Source organism: Trachypithecus francoisi, unplaced genomic scaffold (genome assembly GCF_009764315.1).
Source record: "Trachypithecus francoisi isolate TF-2019V2 unplaced genomic scaffold, Tfra_2.0 Lachesis_group8, whole genome shotgun sequence".
NCBI lineage: Eukaryota > Metazoa > Chordata > Mammalia > Primates > Cercopithecidae > Trachypithecus > Trachypithecus francoisi.
This window is the reverse complement of record NW_022681473.1, coordinates 13,163,634-13,185,602: the sequence shown is the minus strand read 5'-3', so window position 1 is coordinate 13,185,602 and position 21,969 is coordinate 13,163,634. Positions and strand designations below refer to the sequence as shown.

The 21,969-nt window shown below is 47.5% G+C and overlaps 1 protein-coding gene across 1 annotated transcript; it reads left to right on the top strand.

Moving 5' to 3' along the window:
* Nucleotides 1-14,647, top strand: MS4A18 (membrane spanning 4-domains A18). Its single transcript, XM_033205948.1, is given in 7 exon segments — nucleotides 1-63; nucleotides 2,445-2,597; nucleotides 4,024-4,212; nucleotides 7,164-7,220; nucleotides 9,091-9,186; nucleotides 11,234-11,347; nucleotides 14,163-14,647. Coding segments are annotated over 7 exon segments (957 nt in total). The 3' UTR covers nucleotides 14,448-14,647.
* The last annotated feature ends 7,322 nt before the right edge of the window (nucleotides 14,648-21,969 follow it).

Sequence of the window (21,969 nt, the reverse complement as noted above, 5' to 3'; positions counted from 1 at the left end):
ATGACGATCAAGTCGCTGTCCTTGGTGTACCAGAATTGTGATGTCCCATGTCACTCGCTCACGGTGGGGATGAAATACCATGACCCACATCCCCTCCTGCCCTTGACACTCAGAGGCTCCCCTGGTGAAAGCAGTTAAGATGGACTCTGTACCCACATGATCATGGTTCAGGGAGGTGGTACTCAGGACATAGGTGCTGAACATCTGGACTCAGAAGAGACGGTGGACACAAAGAGGCAGCTTTGGGAACACGGTTTGGAGCTGACCACCCTAGCGCTCATGGATGGATTGGATGGTATACAGGAAGCTGAGAAAGAGGGGCAAATTGAGGACAAGTTTTCTGGCTCAGGTAACTGGGTCATGGTCCTTTACTGAGATGGAGAAGATTGAAATATAAAAACCAAGATTTTAGTAATATGTCCCTCAAGAACTTTGTGAAAGGAAAATATATCTTAGGACTCCAAAATCACTAAGCCAAGGGAAGAGCCAAGCTGCGATCTGAGTCAGGCAAACCTGCCATCTGTTTTATTCCTAAATATGATAGCTACAAAGATTAAAAAGCTGGCCAGGTGAGGTGGCTCATGCCTGTAATCCTAGCACTTTGGGAGGCCGAGGCAGGTGGATCACCAGGTCAGGAGATCGAGACCATCCTGGCTAACACGGTGAAACCCCGTCTCTACTGAAAAAAATACAAAAACCTAGCCAGGCGTGGTGGCAGGCACATGTAGTCCCAGCTACTCGGAAGGCTGAGGCAGGAGAATGACGTGAACCCAGGAGGTGGAGCTTGCAGTGAGCCGAGATCACGCCACTGAGCTCCAGCCTGGGCGACAGAGTGAGACTCCGTCTCAAAAAAAAAAAAAAAAAAAGCTACATACCTCCCTCACAATTTGCCCACAAGGAAGTTCCTCTTGGACAAAGGACAAACAGAACTCAAAGTCATACCTCTGTTCACCTGAGACAAAAGCGCGTCTGATGGCTTCCTCGACTCTATTGTTTCACTAAGCCAGACTAAGGCATAGATGACTATTTCCTCTACCCTACGTTGTATATTAAGTTAAAGGCTAATCAGAGACTCAGAAGAATGCAACCATTTGGCCTGGCGTGGTGGCTCACGCCTGTAATCCCAGCACTTTGGGAGGTCGAGGCAAGTAGATCACAAGGTCAGGAGTTCAAGACCAGTCTGGCCAACGTAGTAAAACCCTGTCTCTACTAAAAATACAAAAATCAGTTGGGCATGGCGGTGTGTGCCTGTAATCCCAGCTACTCAGGAGGCTGACAGGCAGGAGAATTGCTTGAATCCGGGAGGCAGAGATTGCAGTGAGTGGAGATCATGCCACTGCACTCCAGCCCGAGCGAAAGAACAAGACTCCATCTTGGAAAAAAAAAAAAAAAGAATCCAACCATTTGTCTCTTATCTACCTATGACCTGGAAGCCCCTGCCTTGAGTTGTCCTGCCTTTCAGGACCAAACCAATGTATGGCTCGCATGTATTGATTGATGTCTCCTGTACCCCTAAAATGTATAAAACCAAGCTATGCCCTGACCACCTTGGGCACATGTCCTCAAGACCTTACCCTCAGAGGCTGTGTCATAGGCATTCCCTTAACCTTGGCAAAATAAACTTTCTAAATTGGTTGAGGCCTGTCTCAGATATTTTGGGTTCACAACTTATAGTAACATAGAATTTCAGAGGTGGCCGGGAACTTAAAGATAACATACCCTAACCTCCATTTAGTGCTTGAGTATCCTCTGTAACTTCCCCTGGATTTATAATATTAGCATCACCTGAGAGCCTGTTAGACTTGCAAACTCTTTGGCCCCATCCCAGACTTATTGAATTAGCAAATCTGGGGACAGGATCCAGCAATCTGTTTCTGAACAAGCCTGCTAGGTGTTTCTGCTGCACACTCTCAGGTTTGAGAACCACTGCTCTACAGCTTCTTCTCAAATGACTATTTTTCTCCTTTTGAGTACCTTCTAACATGACAGCGTATGTTCTGATGGTGTTTACAGAGGCAGTGTATGTTCTGGCGGTGTTTACAGAGGCATCCCATGCCATCTGTAGACGATTGTACCAAGAGGCTCTTCATAAGAATGAACTGTGTCAAAACGGAATGAACTATGTCAAGTTTTCTTGTGGGAGATTAAAAAAAAGAAGAAATAGACCTTTAGACTTGAGGAATCAGAGTATTAGATAAGATTCTGTCTCAGCCCATCCACATGCTGCCAGTCTCCGGTAGGTTACGTCCCCCATGTTCCCTTTGGTCAACCTTCTTCCCCTTCTCACCCCAGCAAGGCTAGTATCAGGTACGCTTTTTATGTCTCAATAAAGTTGAATCAACAACCAGGAATCAATAGAAACTATATAGGTACAGAGGGCAATAAAGGCAGAAGCAGCAACATTCGACTTCACCCAGGTAAGAGGGCAATAAAATGCCATAAAGGACAGCCCAGCGGACCAGTCCACAGACTGCCGAAAGCATCAGGCAATTGAACACTCCCCACCTCCACTACTGAACGCTGCCTGCGTGCTGGCCATGGGGCTGGTAGTGCTCAATAAATGCCTGTCAAATGAACACAGTCTTATGAAAGTGGAGGTAATTAACATTTATTGAGTCTTTAATGTCTAACAACTCATTCTGTTCAATGCCCTTTGAGCAAAGAAAAACTTCAGCCGAATTAAATTTAAAGGAGCTTAACTGAGCAATGAACAATTCACGAATCAGGTAGCCCCCAGATCACAGCAGATTCACAGAGACTCCATGAGGGCCTCGTGGTCAGAATAAATTTATAGACAAAAAGGAAACATGATGTACTGGAATCGAAAGTGAGGTACAGAAACAGTGAGACTGGTTATAGCAGCTTGAATACTCAGCGGTCTATGAATGGTTGAAGTACGGCCTCTGGGATTGGCCAACGCTAGCGATTGTTATTGATGCATACTATTAAGTTAGATTTTCAATTTTGTCTGACTATTAAGCTAGGTTACAGTTCATCCACAGGGACTCAAATACAGAAGTACAGAGTCCTTCTCATATTTTGCTTTAACACCTTTCAGCTGCATGATCTCATTTTGTATTGCAACAATGCAGAGTGGCATTATCTATGCTTTAGGAAACAGAATATGAAAAATCTGGGGCTCAGAGAGGTTAAGTAATTTGCCCAAGTCTGCACTGCTAGTAAATGATAGAGCTGGATTTTAATCCATGTCTCCTCACTCCAAATCCCATGCTCTTCTGCCACTGCAAAATGTATCTCTCACAGTTCTGGAGGCTGGGAAGTCCAAGACCAAAGTACCAGCAGATTTGGTGTCTGGTGAGGGGCTGCCTCCTGGTTCATAGATAGTGGTGCTCTCACTATGTCCTCACATGGCAGAAGGGCCAAGGGAGCTCTCTGGAGTCTCTCTTTTATTATAGAAAGCTACTAATCTTATTCATGAACCCCTCATGACCTAATCACCTCCCAAAAAAACCCACCTCCAAATATTATTACATTGAGGACTAGGTGTTAACATGTGAAATTTAGGATGACAAAAACATTCAGTCTATAGCACAGAGTACAAAAAGCTTATTGATACAGCTTCAGATTCCACACTGCAAGTCACCTTTCGGGAACTAACACTTGATTTTGGTGTATCAGGGGTTCTTAAGAAGCAGGAAGAGGTGAATTTGGCAATGTCTGAAAATAAGGAAACCCTGAGGCAGAGAGGATATTTGCTGGAGACCACACAGCCGGCCAGTGCTGCAGCCAAGACAGGAGCCCAAGTGGTTTTCAGCCACGACCCAGGCTCGGCCCGTGTCTCTGCACACTTGTGGGCTCAATCTAAAGGAAAGACATTTCCTGCTGTTATAGGCGTCTTACCTTTCCTTTATGCCTGTGGTTCTCAGTCTGAGTGCAAATTTGCATCACCTGTGAAGTTTTTAAAATACACCCAGGCATGGACCCCACCCTCAGAGATTTGTATCCAGTTGGTCTGGGATGAGTCCCAACACCAGTCGCACCTGGGGTGATTCTGGGGCACAGCCAGGATGCAAAGCACAGCTCCGCAGCCCACAGGCCCCAGTTCTGCTCTCTCACAGTGACTTGTTCTCCCTGCAGGCCATCCAGATCCTCATCGGCCTGACGCACATTTTCTCTGCAATTAACCCTGTGCTGTATTACTATTTTTCTGTGACCTGGGTGTCAGGCTACCCGCTCTAGGGAGGATTATCCGTGAGTACAAGGCCATATGGTCTCCTTCCTGGGTCGCCAGACTGGGACAAGAAGGAAGTGGAGGAAGAAGGAGCGTGGAATCCCATTCCCAGTAATATGACTCCATAGACTAGAGCCAGCCTCCAATCTGCAGATACGGCAAAGGGTTGAAGATCCAACCACCCCTCCATCTCCCTGCCCCAGCAACACTCCCTCCCACCACCACCTTCCCCATCTCCCATACCCCCCACCCAGCCTCTAGGGAACTACTGGCCACAAAGACTCATCATGTGCTTCACCACTCCCACCCTCTCTAGATTCTCTTTTATGAAATATTTATCTGATATGGCCAGGCAGGGTGGCTCACGTAGGTAATCCCAGCACTTTGGGAGGCCGAGATAGGTGAATTACTTGGGGTCAGGAGTTTGAGACCAGCCTGTGCAACATGGCAAGACTCCCCATCTCTACAAAAATACAAAAAATTAGCTGGGTGTGGTAGTGTGCACTTCTAGTCCCAGCTACTTGGGATGCTGAGGTGGGAGGACTACCTGAGCCCAGGAGGTGGAGGCTGCAGCGAGCCATGATTGCACCACTGCACTCCAGCCTGGGTGACAGAGTGAAAGCCTGTCTCAAAGAAAAAAAAAAAAAAATCTCATATGTAACTCAGAGTACGTAAAGTTGTGTGCTATAGACAGCATCTACCTACCATACCAGTTATGGGAGCCGATTGTAAAACTTCCAGGAATTATGTAAAATGATTGTCAAACCATTTGGTAGCAGGAAGTTAGCCATGTTGGGTGTATATACGACATGGAAATCAACACGTGCTCCAAATCAGGGCCCTTCCCTGCACTGCTGCCACCTTATAAGGCAGATGTTAATCATTTACCAGCAGGCCATTGAGTGTATTTCATCTTGCAGAGCTTAAATATTAATAAATCGAACACCCACATGTACGCTTCCACTTAGATGAGGTCCTTAGGGTAGTCAAATTCATAAAGATAGAAAGCAGCATGGTGGTTGCCAGGGGCTGGGTAAGGGGGTACTAGGGAGGTAGTGCTTTATGGGGACAGAGTTTCAATTTGGGATGATAAAAGGAGTTCTTGGGGTGGCTGGTTGCACAACAATATGAATTTTCTTTTCTTTTTTTTTTTGAGACAGAGTCTCACTCTATTGCCAAGGCTGGAATGCAATGGTGCCATCTCAGCTCACTGCAACCTCCACCTCCCAGGTTCAAGCAATTCTCCTGTCTCAGCCTCCCGAGTAGCTGGGATTGCAGCCGTGCACCACCAGGCCAGCCAAATTTTTTGTATTTTTAGTAGAGATGTGGTTTCGCATGTTGGCCAGCCTGGTCTTCAACTCCTGACCTCAGGTGATCTGCCCACCTTGGCTTCCTAAAGTGCTGGGATTACAGGCATGAGCCATCCCACCCAGCCTAACAATGTGAATTTTCTTGGTGTTAGTAAACTGAACACTTGAAGGGGTTTGAATGGTAAGTTTTAATTTGTGTGTATTTTACCACAATTAAAAATAATAAATTAAAGTTTTAAAAAATGAACACCTGTGTGTCCACCACCTAACTTAAAAAACAAAGCATCACTCACAGTTTTTAAATTTTTAAATCCCTATGAGTATCCTCTCTATGCCCCCAGAGGTAACCACTATTTTCAGGTTAATGTTTTAATTCCCTTGCTTTTTTTTTTTTTTTTTTTTTTTTTTTGAGACGGAGTCACTCTGTCGCCCAGGCTGAGATGCATTGGCACAATCTTGGCTCACTGCAACCTCTGCCTCCTAGGTTCAAGCGATTGTCCTGCCTCAGCCTCCTGAGTAGCTGGGATTACAGGCATGCGCCACCACGCCCAGCTAATTTTTGTATTTTTAGTAGAGATCGGGTTTCACCATGATAGCCAGGCTGGTCTCGAACTCCTGGTCTCAAGATCCGCCCACGTCGGCCTCCCAAAGTGCTGGGATTGCACGCGTGGGCCAGTGCGCCCGGCCTCCCTTGCTTTTCTTTATGGTCTGATTGTATTTACCTATATGCCTAAGCATAATTCTGTATCTGCGTGCAGCTGGCTCTTTTCCCCCACTAGGCATTTTGTTTGGGAGGAAGTGAGTTCCTTTGAGGGGTAGCTTCAAGAGAGCTAGCAAAACCCCTGAGTGCCCCTATTCTCCCCCATCAATAATCCCACCCTTGTTCTCTCACTTGAACTGCATGGCCCACTTGTGGATAGAGAGGGCCGGAATCATGATCTATGCCCATTTGCCAGATGAGGAGACTGACACTCAAGATCTTCCTCTTGCACTTTCTGGCTATGAGGATGACACCACCACATCCTCACAGCCAGAAAGTGCTGGAGCAACGTCCTGAGCCCAGGCCCCCTCAGTTCAGGGCTCTCATAACTGAACAGAGCTCTTACTGCTTCTGATGTTCATGTTTCCATCATCTGCCTAGCAGCATCAAGGGATAAAGAGGACCCTCCAGCTGGGTCCAGGACCACAGCAGATGAGGCCACAGCCCAGGTCTCCTATCTCCCAGCCCCAAGGCTCCACCCACCACACTACTCAGCCCCTGGTTTTCCAAGCTCACAGTTGAGGATAGGGCAGCGTGAGGCCAAATGAGTAATAAATGCATTTGGGCAATGACATGTCCAGACAGCGGACTCAACGAGAATCAGTCAAAAAATAATAATAATGAGACTTACAGCATCCTGGGACAAAATTCAGGTTTTTAGGGGGAAGGAAGGTGTTAGTTAGCCTAGACCCACCGGAGTTTGAGTATCATGGTATTTAGTATATTTGGTGCCTAACCATTGGGATAGTAAAAACGCTGGGCGGAAATAAACAGATTTACACATTTTGTGAAACAAGGTGCATAGAACAAAAGATTGAGAAATGTGTCTCTGAGTGGACAGCTGTCTTTTTTAACATGCTGCACAATTGGTCATTCTTTTTTTTCTTTTTTGTCTGCATAGTATATTATATCTGGATCCCTCTCAGTATGGGCTGCAAAGGACCCCAGTCCTTGTGTGGTGAGTCACAGTGCTGTCTTTGATGATTCCTGAGCGTTGGAATTGGACTCTCTACCAAACATGGAAAAAGGGGACTCACAGTAGTGGCATGGCCTGGCCCTGGCCCTGGCCCTGGGTACAGTGCGTTTCCAAACCTTATTCCAGTCAATCCCCACCACTCTATGAAGCTGTATTATCCCCATTTTTCAGAGGAGAAAATTGAGGAGCAGAGAGGTCAGGTGGCTTGCCTAAGATCACACAGTGAGTACATGGCCGAGCTGGGATTGGACCCCAGAGTTCTCTGATTCCGAAACTGTTCCTTTTTAACTATTGCATTTTACTATTCAAAAACTTAGCTCTTCGGGAAACTCGTGAGTATTTACATGCAGTGCCTTATGGGTGCTCTGAATGAAGCAGAAAGCCAGGCCTGAGCCAAACAAAAATGGGTGTGCATTTCGGCCGTCTCTTTAAGATATTTTCCACCATCCTCTTTGTGTGGACCTAGAAAAGTGAGAGCCATGCCTGCCTTGAACAATTTAAAGTCCCAATCAAGAGCACAGGGCCCAGAATTCCCTTGTACCTTTGGAGCATTTATTCTCTGTCTCAGCATCCAGCAAAGTATCCGGTCATGTTTTGACGATTTTTGTTGCGGCCTCTAAGAAGCTTAGGGATAAATTTAGAGCTCCACAATGGCCCTTCTCTCATCTCCTTCCTTCTCAGGTCCTCCTTCCCCTCTCCACTTTCTCTACATGGCTTGTCATCTTTCTTCTGCCTTTTGATGGGAAAGCAGTGAGTCAGCTAGGGGCTGGGTGTCTAACGGAGGGTTTCCCAATTACCAATCTCCAGTCTACAAGGCAAACTCCTGTGGCCCCACTGTCCGCCTTGCTTCACCCCCTTTAGGAAGAGTAGAGTCCTCCAGACACCCCAGCATCAGCCAAGCTCACACCACCCCTTCGTATCCCAACAGAACCGGGAAGTTCCATATCCCCTGGGAAGTCAAATGCTCTCCCCAAGGTGTCTGCTGACTCCTGGGGATCTCCTAGCCCTCTCTTGCTCTGGCATCTGACTTTCTATTGAAATCTCAACTTCCATTTCTACTTTATACATCTTACAGCTGTCCTGGCCTCAGCCCAAATGTAGAACACGGTCCCTTTCTCTTTCATCTTTCTCTGTCTTCATCCCCATAACTCTCTTAAAGGGAAGCAGCTTGAGTGGGAAATGGATAATGAAGCATTCGAGGATTTCAGCTTCTCAGCACTGAGCAGCAGACCCCTCAGAGTTGAATATGAGACTTTCCAGTTCCGAAAACCTTCCCCAGCCAATCCTGCCAGCATGCTGGCCCCAGCCTTCCACCACAGGGAGCAAGTCTCCCCGACTCCCTTCCCTCAATTCAAGCTTGATATCACTGCCCATTTCTTCTGCACAGCAGTTCTGCATCTTTGCCTTATCTCTTTCTGAATCTCATTGCCTACCCTCTGCTGCTCAGCAAGAAATTTTCCCAAACAAATCCAATCCCTGCCATAGAAGGACACTGCACATGGATTAAGGAATGATTTTGGGTGGAGATTTGGAGGAAAGAGAGGATCTGGTAAAAACAACTAACAGGTACTAGGCTTAGCACTTGAGTGATGAAATAATCTCTATGACAAACCAACATGACACAAGTTTACCCATGAAACAAACCTGGACTTGTACCCATGAACTTAAAATAAAAGTTTTAAAAAATAAAAGTTTTAAAAGTTTAAAAAAAAAAAAAAGCATTCTCCACCCTGCCTGGCCATCTCTTTTCTGCCCTGCCTTCTCTCTTCTCCGACTTCCCAAGAGTCCCCACAAGCCGAGTTTCAGACTCTTCAGACTCAGCTCCCTGTCTCCTCTCCCTCCTCTCCTGCAGGTGAACAGCAGCATCAGCTTGAACATCATCAGTTCATTATTCGCCTTTGCCAGGATCTTCATTATCATCACAGATCTGATCCTTTACTATGTGATGGTGAGCATTTGACTGCCAGGGCCCCGTGCTGCCAAAGGACCAAGGGGGCTTCTGAGGTTGCTTCCAGAGCAGAATGGAATTGCCCCAGAATTCCATCCTAGTATGACAACCACAACATCCATAAGCTATTTAACCATCACCAAAACCCTGTGCCCTCTGAGGTGGCTGTGATAAACCCCATTTCACAGTGAGGATGCTGAGACTCAGGGAGGTGTAGCCAGTTGACCCCTCCTCATACCTATCCTATTCTCTGCTTGGAGGTAGCAGGTGACCAGGTAAGTGGCCTACGCGGCTGCCACACCCAGACTCACAAGATCACCTGCCCCAGGGGTCTCTCGAGGGATAGCCTTTCACACAAGCAGGAGGTGCTGATGCTAGTTCTGGTCTTTTGGTGGGGGACCTCCAGATGCAGATGCAAAGACAAGGATTCAGGTGCAAGTCATGTATTTCAGAGGTTATTCTAGGAAACCTCTCTAGAGGAGGGAAGAAGTAAGACAAACAAGGGGAGAAAGTCACACTATAAACAAACGTATTATCTGGCAAGGACTCCTGGAGATGAACCTGCCAGGGCCCTGGTAGCCAGGGAATGATACACTCCTTAGCTACACCCTGTCCTGGAGTGAGGGAGTTGGGGTATTTATCCACCAACTCCCCTCAATCATTGATCAAAAACTGCTGAGGGGCATCAATTCCCTAGTGCTTCCAGTCTGCCATGCTCATGGGCAGAGGAGTTTTGTGGCCAAAGAAAGCCCTCAGGTAAAGCCATGCAAATGAAAGTCAGGAAACAGGCATGGAAATATGGGAAGGACATCAGTAGCACTGACACAGTACTTAAGGAGGCCTGAAGAACAAGATCGAGAGTAGCTAGCTCCACATTTGGCTGCAAACTGATGCTCTCTTGGGACTAACCAAGTGGGCAAGGGAAGGCTGGCAGGACACAGGGTCTTAAACCAGATGTGTCTACAGGAGTGAGGGCAGTCCCTAAGGGGAGAGCTCCCTGAAGGCCCCAGGAAGAAGCCTGATGCACAGGGTGTAACTTGGTATCTAGGGGATGTGGCAGCAAGGTGCTGGCCTCTTGAGTCCAACATGACGCAACAGGATGTCCCAGCAAAGGAGTGGATTGCGGTCATGTGGAACCAAGAGCACAACAGCTACAAATCCTAAAGGTGGTCATTTGGCAATCAGGACCTCTGTCATCAAGGAGCATACTAGTTCAGTGTAGCACAAAGGCCCTGGATTCCAACAGGCATTCCAAGCCCTGGGCTCCCCACCCTCTGCTCCAGAGAGAGAGTGTGTAGGGATGAGAGGAGCTCCGTGACCCCTCCCACCCTACTGTGGGCAGGGACCAGGCCTAGAGCACACTGAGCTCTGTAGGTCCTCTTCAATCCTGCCTTAGCTTCTGTCTTGGCAGAATCCCTTGTAGCTCTGAGGTCCCATCCCAACCTGTCAAGGGCAGTATGAGGCAGGGATACTGGAAGATGGCTGAGAAAGCCAGGAGCCAGGCAGAGCTAATGACCCTGACCTAACTGGTGTCTATCGTCTATCCTCTTCCCAGGCAAGGAGTCCAGACCCTCACACAGGGTTTCCTCACCAGTGCACTTGTTGAAATGTCTCAGTTTGGGTTCTTCCCAGAAGCAGACATTGATACAAGTAGTTTACCTGGGAGAGGAAGCAAACACCAACCTAAGGGGTAAAGGAGCTGGGGTATTGATACACCAAACCCTGACAGTCATGGAGAGAGGGCTGTTCTCAAGAGGCACTCATTTCCTGGAACTTTGAGTCTGTGCAAACAGCAAAGTAGGCTCCAGAGGCCAGAGGGAGCCCTGAGGCAAAGGAATGTAGATGCTGGCAGTTGGAAGTCAGGCCAGTGACTAAGAGGCTAAGGCAAGGGCATATAAAATGGGTGACCCAAGCATCTGCTCCAAAGGGCCACATGTAGAGAGGGTCTCAGTCCTTCCAGGTGAGGTGTGTGGCATTCCAGATGTGGACTGTCACCTAGACCATCAACCCGAAGGACTAAAAGTCTTCCATTACTCCTTGCCTTTAGACATAATCAAAAGCAGTTTCTGGTGGTCTTCTCCCCTTTGCCCTCCTGGAGTTCATCCTCACTTGTGTGGTCTCACATTTTGGGTGCCAGGCTACCTGCTGCAAACAACTTGAGGTAAGCATTGGACTCTGTTCCAGCAATCAGGGCATGCTCTGGGGTTGGGCATGGGCTGTAGCAAGAGGTAACCAGAGATCTGGAGAAATGAGGCCTGGGAGAGGGTATATCAGTTAAGTTTTGCTGCATAGCAACCTACCCCAGAACTTAGTGACTTCTGGTTATTTGGCTCTATTTATTCTGTGCATCATCAGCTTGGGCTATGATCAGTGGGTAGCTCTTCTGTTGGCCTCAGATGAACTTACCCTTGTATCTTAGCTTGGGGATGGTTGGTTTCCAGGGACCTTCGTGAAATAATTCACCTCTGCCCCACATGTTATCTCATCCTCCAGTGTGATCACCTGAGCTTCTTTATGGGGAGCTGGGTTCCAAAGGTAGCAAGACACAGCAAGCCCCTACAGGCAAGCACTTTAAGTGACTGCTTGCATCACATTTGCTAATGTCCCACTGGCCACAGTCAGTCACATGGCTGAACCCAGATTCCACAAGTGGAGCAACAGCTCTACCTCTTGATAAGAAGAGCTACAAAGTCACCCAGCAAAGGTTGATAAATATAAGGATTCATAACCAGTATTGCAGTCTACAACACTCTTTCCTCCGGCCACAAATTACTCACAGCTGTCCAAGATGCAAAGTATGCTCAGCCCATACTTTGGATGCCCAAACATCCCATCTAATCATGGCATCAGGCTTGAAGTATAGGATCCAAATCAGATCTAGACGTGACGGAGGATTTGGGTGTATTACTCTTCTTGATTCAGAAACCTATGAACTAAAAGCAAGTTCTGTCCCCATATATGCAACATACTTAAGTGACAGAAAAATAGGATAAATAGAATTATGTTATTTCCCCACTCAATAAGGGAAAGAACAGAAGCACAAGATTGTCACTGCTCCATAATAATTCTGAAATCCTAGGGGGCACATATTGTCTTGCCCTGGGGGCAGAGAATGTTTCTTGATTAGGAGTCAGTTTGACTCTCTGGAAGATTCTGCCCATGCCATTGTTCTCTATTGCTTCCTGAGAAGAGCTTTCTAATCCATTGTTCTCCAAGACCTTGACTCCACCCTCTGGACTCTTTTTTTTTTTTTTGAGGCGGAGTCTCACTCTGTCGCCCGGACTGGAGTGCAGTGGCCGGATCTCAGCTCACTACAAGCTCCGCCTCCCGGGTTTACGCCATTCTCCTGCCTCAGCCTCCGAGTAGCTGGGACTACAGGCGCCCGCCACCTCGCCCGGCTAGTTTTTGTATTTTTAGTAGAGACGGGGTTTCACCGTGTTAGCCAGGATGGTCTCGATCTCCTGACCTCGTGATCCGCCCGTCTCGGCCTCCCAAAGTGCTGGGATTACAGGCTTGAGCCACCGCGCCCGGCCCCCTCTGGACTCTTGACTTCACCCTCAGAAACATGTTTTCTTTTTTCATAAGAAAAGGCCTATAGTTTCTATCTTGCTTTCTCAACCTGCTTCCCGTATTAAGAGTGATCCCCAAAGATCTTTTTGCAGTTTGAGCAATTTCAGTCAGATTTGGTCCAAGTTGGTAATCCTGTTACTAATACAATTCCCTTAAAAACTCCAAGGATGTTTTATATATCAGATTATGGCTTTCACCATCTGACAAGAGCCACACCTGAGACTGTGTTCTAGACACACTTCTCACTCTAAATCTACCAATGTCCGTTTTGGGATTAGGCTTCTGTGAGACCAATATCTTAAGATTCTTAGAAGCATTTCTGTCTAGCTGAAAGGGTGTAATAAGCACTGATTAAGCTTTTCAAAGGTCTTAACAAAGGGCTGTGTAGCACACCCTTGTTTGATCTTTGTTCTTAGGCCTAGTTTTACTTTGAATGTTATTTATCCATTGAGGACCTTGGAAATTAGAGACAATCTTGTTTTCTAATTCATCAAGTCCTGGGCTCTCTACTTTGCCTCTAAATACCACTTGCAAACTAAATAGTTCCTTCTTTATCCTCTCACTTTCTCACAGCACTTCATCATATGCAGCCAGAAGCACCCAAACGACATTTTCAATATTCTGCCTGATGATCTCCTTAGCCAAATCCAAAAGTTATTAGATACATATTTTTGTCTTCCAAAGTACAACAGCACTCCACCACTACATAACATGGGAAATCATTTCTCCAGTCTGCTGTGGCACTTTCCTCTCCCCTTTTCCAGACCCCTCCAGCAGTGAGATCACCACTTTTCCAGCCTTTGCTAGAGGCTTACTCCCAGCTTCTCCAGCCCCACCTGCCACCTAGTCCCAAACCCAATGCATGTGTTGAATTATTGTTATCTTACTTCTAGCTACCAATTTCTATGTCAATTAGCTTTTGCCTCATATCAAACAACCCCAAAACTTAATAGCTTACTCAACAACCACTTATTTAGCTCCTGATTCCCTGGGTTTGCTGGGCAGTTCTTCTGACCTCTGCTGGGCTTGCCATGAGTCTGCAGTCAGTTGGTGAGTTGCCTGGTGGCTGGATGATATGGGTTAGTCCCACATGGGTGTCTGGCTGTTTGCAAGCTGGTAATCAACAGGGACAACTGGGCCACTTATCTTGCATTATCCAGAAGACAGGCCACTCTTTATGTTCAGTGTTCCAAAGAGCAACAAGAGAAAGCAAGCTCCAAAGGGCAGACACTTTACAGGTCACATTCATTGTTGTCCCCTTGGCCAAAGAAAGTCATATGACCAAGTCCAGCATTAGGGAGAGAGGGTCTACCTAAGGGTATGGAAACAGGAGGGAAAAAAATTTGTGGCCATTTTTGTTGTTTACTACAGAGGAAGATGATGACCACATGTCTTTTGTCTTTCAGAATGTGACAGTGATTCCAACTGTATTCAGTTTCAACCCAGCCAATACTGCCACCAGCCCTGTCAACACCACCACCAGCCCTGTCAACACCACCACCAGCCCTGTCAATGTTACTGCTGGTCCTGTCAATGCTACCATCGGCCCTGTCAATGTGACCACTGGCGCTGTTAACACTACCACTGGCCCTGCCAAAACTACCACCAGTTCTGTCAATGCTATCCACACCAACAGTGTACCCCCTGAACCCTCATACCAAGAAAGAGCTGATTTGCACAGAGATAGATGACATGGGATGCCTGTCTCAATGACAAGGGGATACACTGCAGCAGTATCTTTCCTTTTCCCTGAAACTTCCATGACCATGACCCTAGCCTTGTTGCCAGATTGAAATGAAGAAGCATTTCCTCTCCTCTTCATTCCTAAGCTTCATTTTTGCTTGCTATTGATGTCTTTTTATTTTTTCATTCATAAATAATTTTCCTTTGACCCTCAGTATATTTTATCCTTGGTAAAGTACAGGGTGCATTTTGGTTCTGTGGTTCCTGATGTATGCTCACTGTTGAAAAACCAGTTCTAAATCAGTGCCTCAGCCATGGAATTCTTGTAGGTCCAGCTTTTGCCCAGTCCCCAGTTCTAACTCTGACACGGTTCTCCCCCACAGAGGAGGGGGAGCAATGTGGAGTGTGTTCAGTATTCCCAGGTATGGGGGTGGAGGAAAATCTTTGTGACCTAGAGTTTAAACTAGACACCAAAAATACAATTCACAAAAGGGAAAAAAAATCAATAAGTTGGACTTAGAATTAAAAACAGTTGCTCTGTGAAAGAGCTTGCTAAGATAAAAAGTCACAGGCTGGGAGAAAATACTTGCAAATCATATATCTGACAAAGGATATGTTTCCACAATATATAAAGAACTCTCTAAACTCAACAGTATTTAAAAAAATCTAATCACAAAATGGACAAAAGGCTTGAACAGAGGGTTCTAACAAAGAGAATATAGGGTTGCAAATAGGCATACGAAAAGATGTTCAATGTCATTAGCCGTTCAGTACAATGAAATACCACTACACACCTATTAGAATGGCTGAAATTTAAAATGCTGATAATACCAAGTGCTGGTGAAAACAGAGCAACTGGAGGTCTCAGATGTAACTGGCACTGCTACTCTGGAAAACAACGTGGCTGATTATTATAAAGCAAAGTATACACTTACCACGTGACTCAGAAATCTTACTCCTGGGTGTTTATCCTAGAGAAAATAAAACTTACTTCCACATGAAATGTGAATGGCAGCTTTATTTGTAATAAACACAAACTGGAAACAACCTAAATGTTCTTCACTGGATAAATAATGGAAAAGTAAACTGTGCTACATCCATACAATAGAATACTTCTCAGCAGTAAAAAGGAACAAGCTATTGATGCTGTGGGGGAAACAAAACTTTAACTCTACCTATCTTCATTTTTTTTTTGTTATTGATGTCTTTTTTTCATTCATAATACTTTTCCTTTGGCTCTCGGTATCTTTTAACCTGGCAAAGGGCAGGGTGCATTTTTGTTCCGTGCTTCCTGATGTGTGCTCACTGTTGAAAAACCAGTTCTAAACCAGTTCTAAATCAAGCTAAAATAGGTTTTCAGCTGCGACTGTTTAACAAAAAGACAGGTTAACAAGACAAACAAGTTTAATTAGCCCACGCAGCACACATCACCTGCGGAAAAACCTCAAGGAAAAGTAACTCGGAGCGGTGACTTAGAATCTGCTTACATAGCATCTTCCCCAAAGAACAATGGATTTGTAGAGAAATGACAGGACAAAGGAAAGCAGTTTTGGGCCTCCAAAGGCAGGAAACGGTGGGAAGTTAAATATATGGAAAGAAACTAATGGAGTAAGGTTTGCTTACGGTTTCCTCTGGAGCCATTTCTGGGCTAATTAGAGTCTTGAGTCTTCTGCAGCAAAGAAGAATTTATATCCTGCCTTTAGGCAGAAAAGGAAGAAGATAGAGGGAACTTCTCCTGCATTTGCTTGTTCTTAATTGCCTTCAGCTTGAAATACTTTTTATGTCAAAGAGGCATATTTAGGGGTGACACAATCTGGTTTCCTTCAATATACACAACAATTTGGATTTCAAGGACATGACTGAAAACCCCAATCTCAAAGTATAGAATACTGCATGACTCCATGTATATAATATTCTCATAATGACGAAATTACAGCTTAAAAAGGAACGAATTAGAACATCAGGAATAATAGCAGTGGCCGGGCTTAGTGGTTCACGCTTGTAATACCAGCACCTTGGGAGGCCAGGGGTGTGGATCACCCGAGGTCAGGAGTTTGAAACCAGCCTGGCCAACGTGGTGAAACCTCATCTCTACTAATAATACAAAAATTAGCTGGGTGTGGTGGCGTACGCCTGTAATCCCAGCTACTCGGAGGCTGAGGCAGAAGAATTGCTTGAACCCAGGAGGCGGGGGTTGCAGTGAGCTGAGATAGTGCCATTGCACTCCAGCATGGGTGACAAGAGTGAAACTGTCTCAAAAAAAAAAAAAAGAAGAAGAAGAAGAAGAATAGCAATCACAATAATATAGCAACAACATCTGCAATGGATTGAAACACGTGGCTCATCATGTTAGAAAAAAACAATCTGTGATCATCTTTGGAGATTGCTAGGGCGCACCTATTGTTCTAAAAACTTGTAAATAACAGGAAAGAATCAAGCATTCCAAAAAACAAAAGCAAGGAAAGAATCAATCAGCCTATGGCAGCCAATCACCGAGGAAGATAAATAGGTTATCAGCTGGGATAGCACAGCAATGGGCAAGAAGACGGTAGATGGTAGGGCTTAGTGCTGGGCTTAGAGTCTGGACATTTCCATTTTATCCTGCTGCTCCTGTTCTTAAATTTCAGTATGCCTTGCTTCGTCTGGGCCTACAGGGTTGCTGATGTGTGCAATGATCAAGCCACCATAAAGAAATGGACTGTTGCACTTAGCTATTGCCACAAAAGTTCTGTAAAACCTCAGTGGCATCCCACAAGAAGCATTTATTTTTGCTCATGAGTCTATTGGTTGACTGGGCAGCCTTCCTGATCTGATCTGGGCTTGGCAGGACTCATCCATGTGCTTGTGTTCAGCTGAGGGTCAGCTAGGTAGCCCTGCTGACCTTGACTGAGTATGTGGGGCCTCAGCGGGGACAACTGGGCCAGCCTGGCTGCACTCCATGTGTCTCGTCCTCTAGCAGGCTGGTCCAGGTGGTTGCAGAGCTGCAAGGGAGAACAGAAGCAGCTCAGACCTGACACATGGCCACTTCTGCCTTGTTCTATTGGCAAAGGAAGCCACGAGGCAGCTCAGTTTCAAGATTTAGCAAAAAAGACTCCATCTCTAGCTGCAAGAGGTGTGGTGCTGGTTCAGCTGAGAACTGGTCCTGTCATGGGCATCCAGACCATTCCCTGTGCCATCCTGAGCCCTCAGGTCCTGTGTCATCTCCCTGACTTTGTATGGAGGCATGAGGGGCAATTCTGGTGAGAACTTGAACCCAGAAACTGATGAACAAATCGCTTCACCTGCATGTGCCACTCCAATATCACTCCATGTGTACACTCACACTAACGTGTGTGCACCCACACACGTGCACACATTCACACACACGTATGCACACTCATGTGTACACACAGGCACATGGGTGCATACAGACTTACACGTGTGTGCACACACTCACCCATACGTGTTCTCACACACGTGTGCACAGGCACGTGTGTGCACACACTCACATGTGTGCACACACCTTACTCTCACATGCATGCACACACACCCACATGCTCATGTGCACACGCACGTGTGCACACACATTCACACTCACATCCTCACATGCATTTACACACACGTGTATGTGTACACACATTCACGCCCACCCTCACACATTCACACACCACCACACACATCCACACACTCACTCACATCCACACACATTCACACACATCCACACTCACGTGTTCACACACACGTGTGCGCATGCTCACACCCTCACACACACCCCTATGCTCACACACCCCTATGCTCCGCCATTGGGAAATTGTGGGCTCCCTGGCCTCCAATCTAACATTGGACAAGTCCAGTTGAAGAAAGCCAGGTGGCCTCTGATGACTCAGTTTCTACCTCTCAGCGGCAGGAGGATGAAGTCCGTGTGAATCCCCGTCCCAGCTCTGATGCTAACTGGGGGACCCCAGCAGGCAACTTGCCTCTCTGGGCCTCGGTTTCCCCTTCTGTAGATTGTAGGAAGGGATCCAGATGCTCTCCCTGGGCCCTTGTGGCCTGGCGGCCAATGATTCCACAAGCGGTTTCCTCCACTCCCTCAGCTGGGCCGTAGAACAGAGACCTCTGAGCCAGCAGGGACCTGAGAACTTCCCAGAGGTGGCAGCTCACAAGCAGAGTGGATTTCCAAGCCCCACGTGAATAGCAAGGATTTCACATGAATATGTGTGAACTCAGGAGAGTTGACTGCAGGAGAGCAGAGGCAGCCGGGAGCAAGCGGCGGCACAGCAGTGGTGGCAGCACGGTGAGTACCCTCCGCCCTTCTAGGGGGGCAGTCCAGGCCGCCCAGCCCGGAGGCGTAGCAGGGGAACTGGCGCAGGGGCACCTGGGATCCCCAGGAAAGGAAAGAAGTAGAGCTGCTCATCAGAGGAGGGTGCCGCCCTCCCCGTGCGTCTTATCTCCCACCTGGCACTAAGGGGCTGGAGGGCTTCCGGGGCCCTCTGAACTCCTGGCCTCCCACGGACAGGGAACCACCAGCCCAGAGCCCATGGGCCCCATTGCACAGGTGAGTGGGGTAAAGGAGGGGCCTCTGTCTTCTCTCCTCAAAGCCAGCGGCTGAGATGACTCAGGCATCCCCTAGAGACCCTCGGGCCCTAACCATTCTCCCAGGGAAATGGAGTGCACGGACTGGGCAGAAAGGTGATACCTGCTCCGATGCAGGCACCTTGCAAGAAAAAGAGAGGTACCCGGCAGGGCTTCTTAGCTGGAAAGGCGCCGAGGAGCAAATTGTTTCACCTCTCATTTATAGATGAGGAAACGGAAGGCCCAGGCAGGAAAGGGGCTGTCCCTGCACCTGGCCCTTAGTGAGGATGGAGAGCACAGTGGCTTACAGGAGAACCCGGCCAAGGGGCCAAGCTTGGGGAATGGGAAGGGAGGGGAGGCCTGCGTCCACCATCGTGTGTTTGCATCTGTTGGCATCCTTTCTAGGCCTGTGGGGCAGGTCTAGGCTGTCCTGGAAGGGCTGAGATAGGAGGAACTCCGGCCCAGCCTCCTGGCTCTGGCATCCAGATAGATGCCATGGGGTCAGACTTAGAAGGGGTGAATTCCTGCCTGATCCACAAAGTGGTGGGGCCACAGCAACCAATGGGCAAAGTAGATGGAGCATCTTCAGGAGCCTGGAGCACCCACCACCCTCACAGCCACCCATCTGGCAGAGGTGGAAACTGAGGCCCAGAGTGGCTAAGCAATTTGCCCAAAGTCATGCAGCTGGTTAAGCTCATTGAATAGTAGGGTGGATTCTTACCAAGCTGATCCCAAGGCCTATAGCTTAACCACTAAGCAAAACTGCCTCTTCTCAGATATGCAGATGTGCGGGTCCTCCCCACCCAGATGTGCTCCTGTGAATTTTGTACAAGACACCTTCTCTTCCAGCTGGTAATGCCCCATTCCAGGCAGCAGCTGCAGTCCATGAACAAAGCTGCTTCTGGCTCTTCATGAATAAAGGTGATAAACAGAGATGCTTACAAGACAAGTCTTGGCTGCTAAGGGCGGCTCAGCCTAGGACTCTGGGGCAGCCTGTCACTGAATATCCTGAGCTCAATTTCCTCATCTGCAAAATGGTAATACTAATAGTACCAACCTCATAAGGTTATTAACAATAATAGGAGCTAAAAGGCATGGCATGCCTCCTGTGTACCAAGCACTGTGCTAGGCGCAAGTTTGGCTATTAACTCTTTTAAAACTCACAGCAACCATAGAAGGCTGAAATTGGGGCAGTCCCGTGGCTTTTCTGACTGCACTCAGACAAGACAAAGAGCTGTGATCTAGTAATTAAAGTGTTCAATCCTGTGTTGTATCACGACCTGATTTGGGGCCCCTCGGTTCTCAGCTCGGGCACATGGCAGGTGAGAAAGGGTGTCTGATGGACTTCCTCTCCCTTTTCCCACCGGATTTCCCTCCTCCTCCCCAGGAACTAACTGTGGTTTCTGCCCTCTCCAAGGCTGAATAATGGGGAAAGGGGGGAACGGGGTAGGAATGCACACTTGCCTGATACAGTTGGAAGCTAGCGTCACCTCCCTGAGGCTGGCAGAGGAAAAGCTGACTTCTCTGCAGGGGTTTTCATGGGTTCCATGGAGATGCCCCTCACACATGGGATCTCTCTTCTGTGTACCCCCCAAAAAATTCCTCCCTCAACTCAGGAATCTGGCAGGTCCACTATGCAGGCTGTACATTGAAATCTCTTCTAGGAGTCTCCTTAAAGCCAGCCTCTCTGCCTTGTCTTAAGATGAAGAAGGATGCATCCCCCTCCCCAATATACAGTGCTCAAATGATTCTGTAAATTCTTTCCTAAAACCCCCTCTCAATCCCCACTCCCAGCCCCATGGGGGAGGTGCAAAAGGCATCTAGCAGGTTCTCAGCCACCTGCTTTCCGCACGTCCCACTGGTCCATCTACAGCACAGCTCACTTCATTACCTGGTCTCAGCTGAAACCTCCCTTTAACATTTCTGACAAATACATCAGCCTTCAAGGCCCACAGCCTGTCCCATCCTCCCACACTGCTATTTCTAGCCCTTGGTTTACTGGTCTGCAAGATGGGCTGAGTAACACTTACCTTACAGGGCTACTGGATGGTTCTGTGGTCTCAAACAGGTGACGGCTCTTTATAAAGTGTGAGAGGACTGTGCATATGAGGGGCTGTTACTACCACTGCTCCTTCATTGGGTGATGACATGCGTTTTGGTGATGTCTGCGTATTTTCTGTGTCTCTGCTACAGGCGGCTGTTTCTCTGGTGCGTACCTTGCAGATTCCCAGAGGCAGGGGACAGTGGCTTTCCCTCCTCCACCTGTCCGTCCCTGACACACATGCATTTGTGTTTTGGGGCATGCTGACTGATGGGTTAGTAAAAAAAAAGAGAGTCCTCCTTCTGGGTAGCACAGATATGGGGCATGGACCAGGTAGCCTCTGGAATGTGGTGGATGGGTTAGTCCCTGGCCCCAGGGTGCAGAGGTGCTGGTGGTGGCTGCAGAGGGCTAGGAAGAGAGAGGAATTTGCAATCTCAGGAACTATGTGACACTTTCATGCTCATGATTTCACTTAACCTGCCTGTTGACAGGGAGCCTATTTTTGTAGGTGTTTTCTCCTGAGAATCACAAGGTCTCCATTTTCTCAAATTTCTCACCACTCGCCCAGGAGAGATGTTGTTAATTACACATGTGCTCCCTTCTGGGGCTGTGCAGGCCCCGTCTGATCGGAAAGCCCAGGAAGAGGCCGGCTGAACCGTATGGGGCTGGTCCTTCCCCACCCCAAAAGGTCCACAAACCTGCCCACACACCACTGTGGGTCTCAGACGCAGTGTTCACCTGTCTATAGTGAAATGACAGCTGAACAGGCAGAGTGGTGAGGGGCTCACCAAGTTAAAATTGTTTCATTTAAATTTTAAGGTTTTGTGTTTGTATCTATCGCCCAGGCTGGTGTGCAGTGGCACGATCTTGGCTCACCTCTGCCTCCTGGGTTCAAGCAATTCTCCTGTCTCAGCCGCCTGAGGAGCTGGGATTACAGG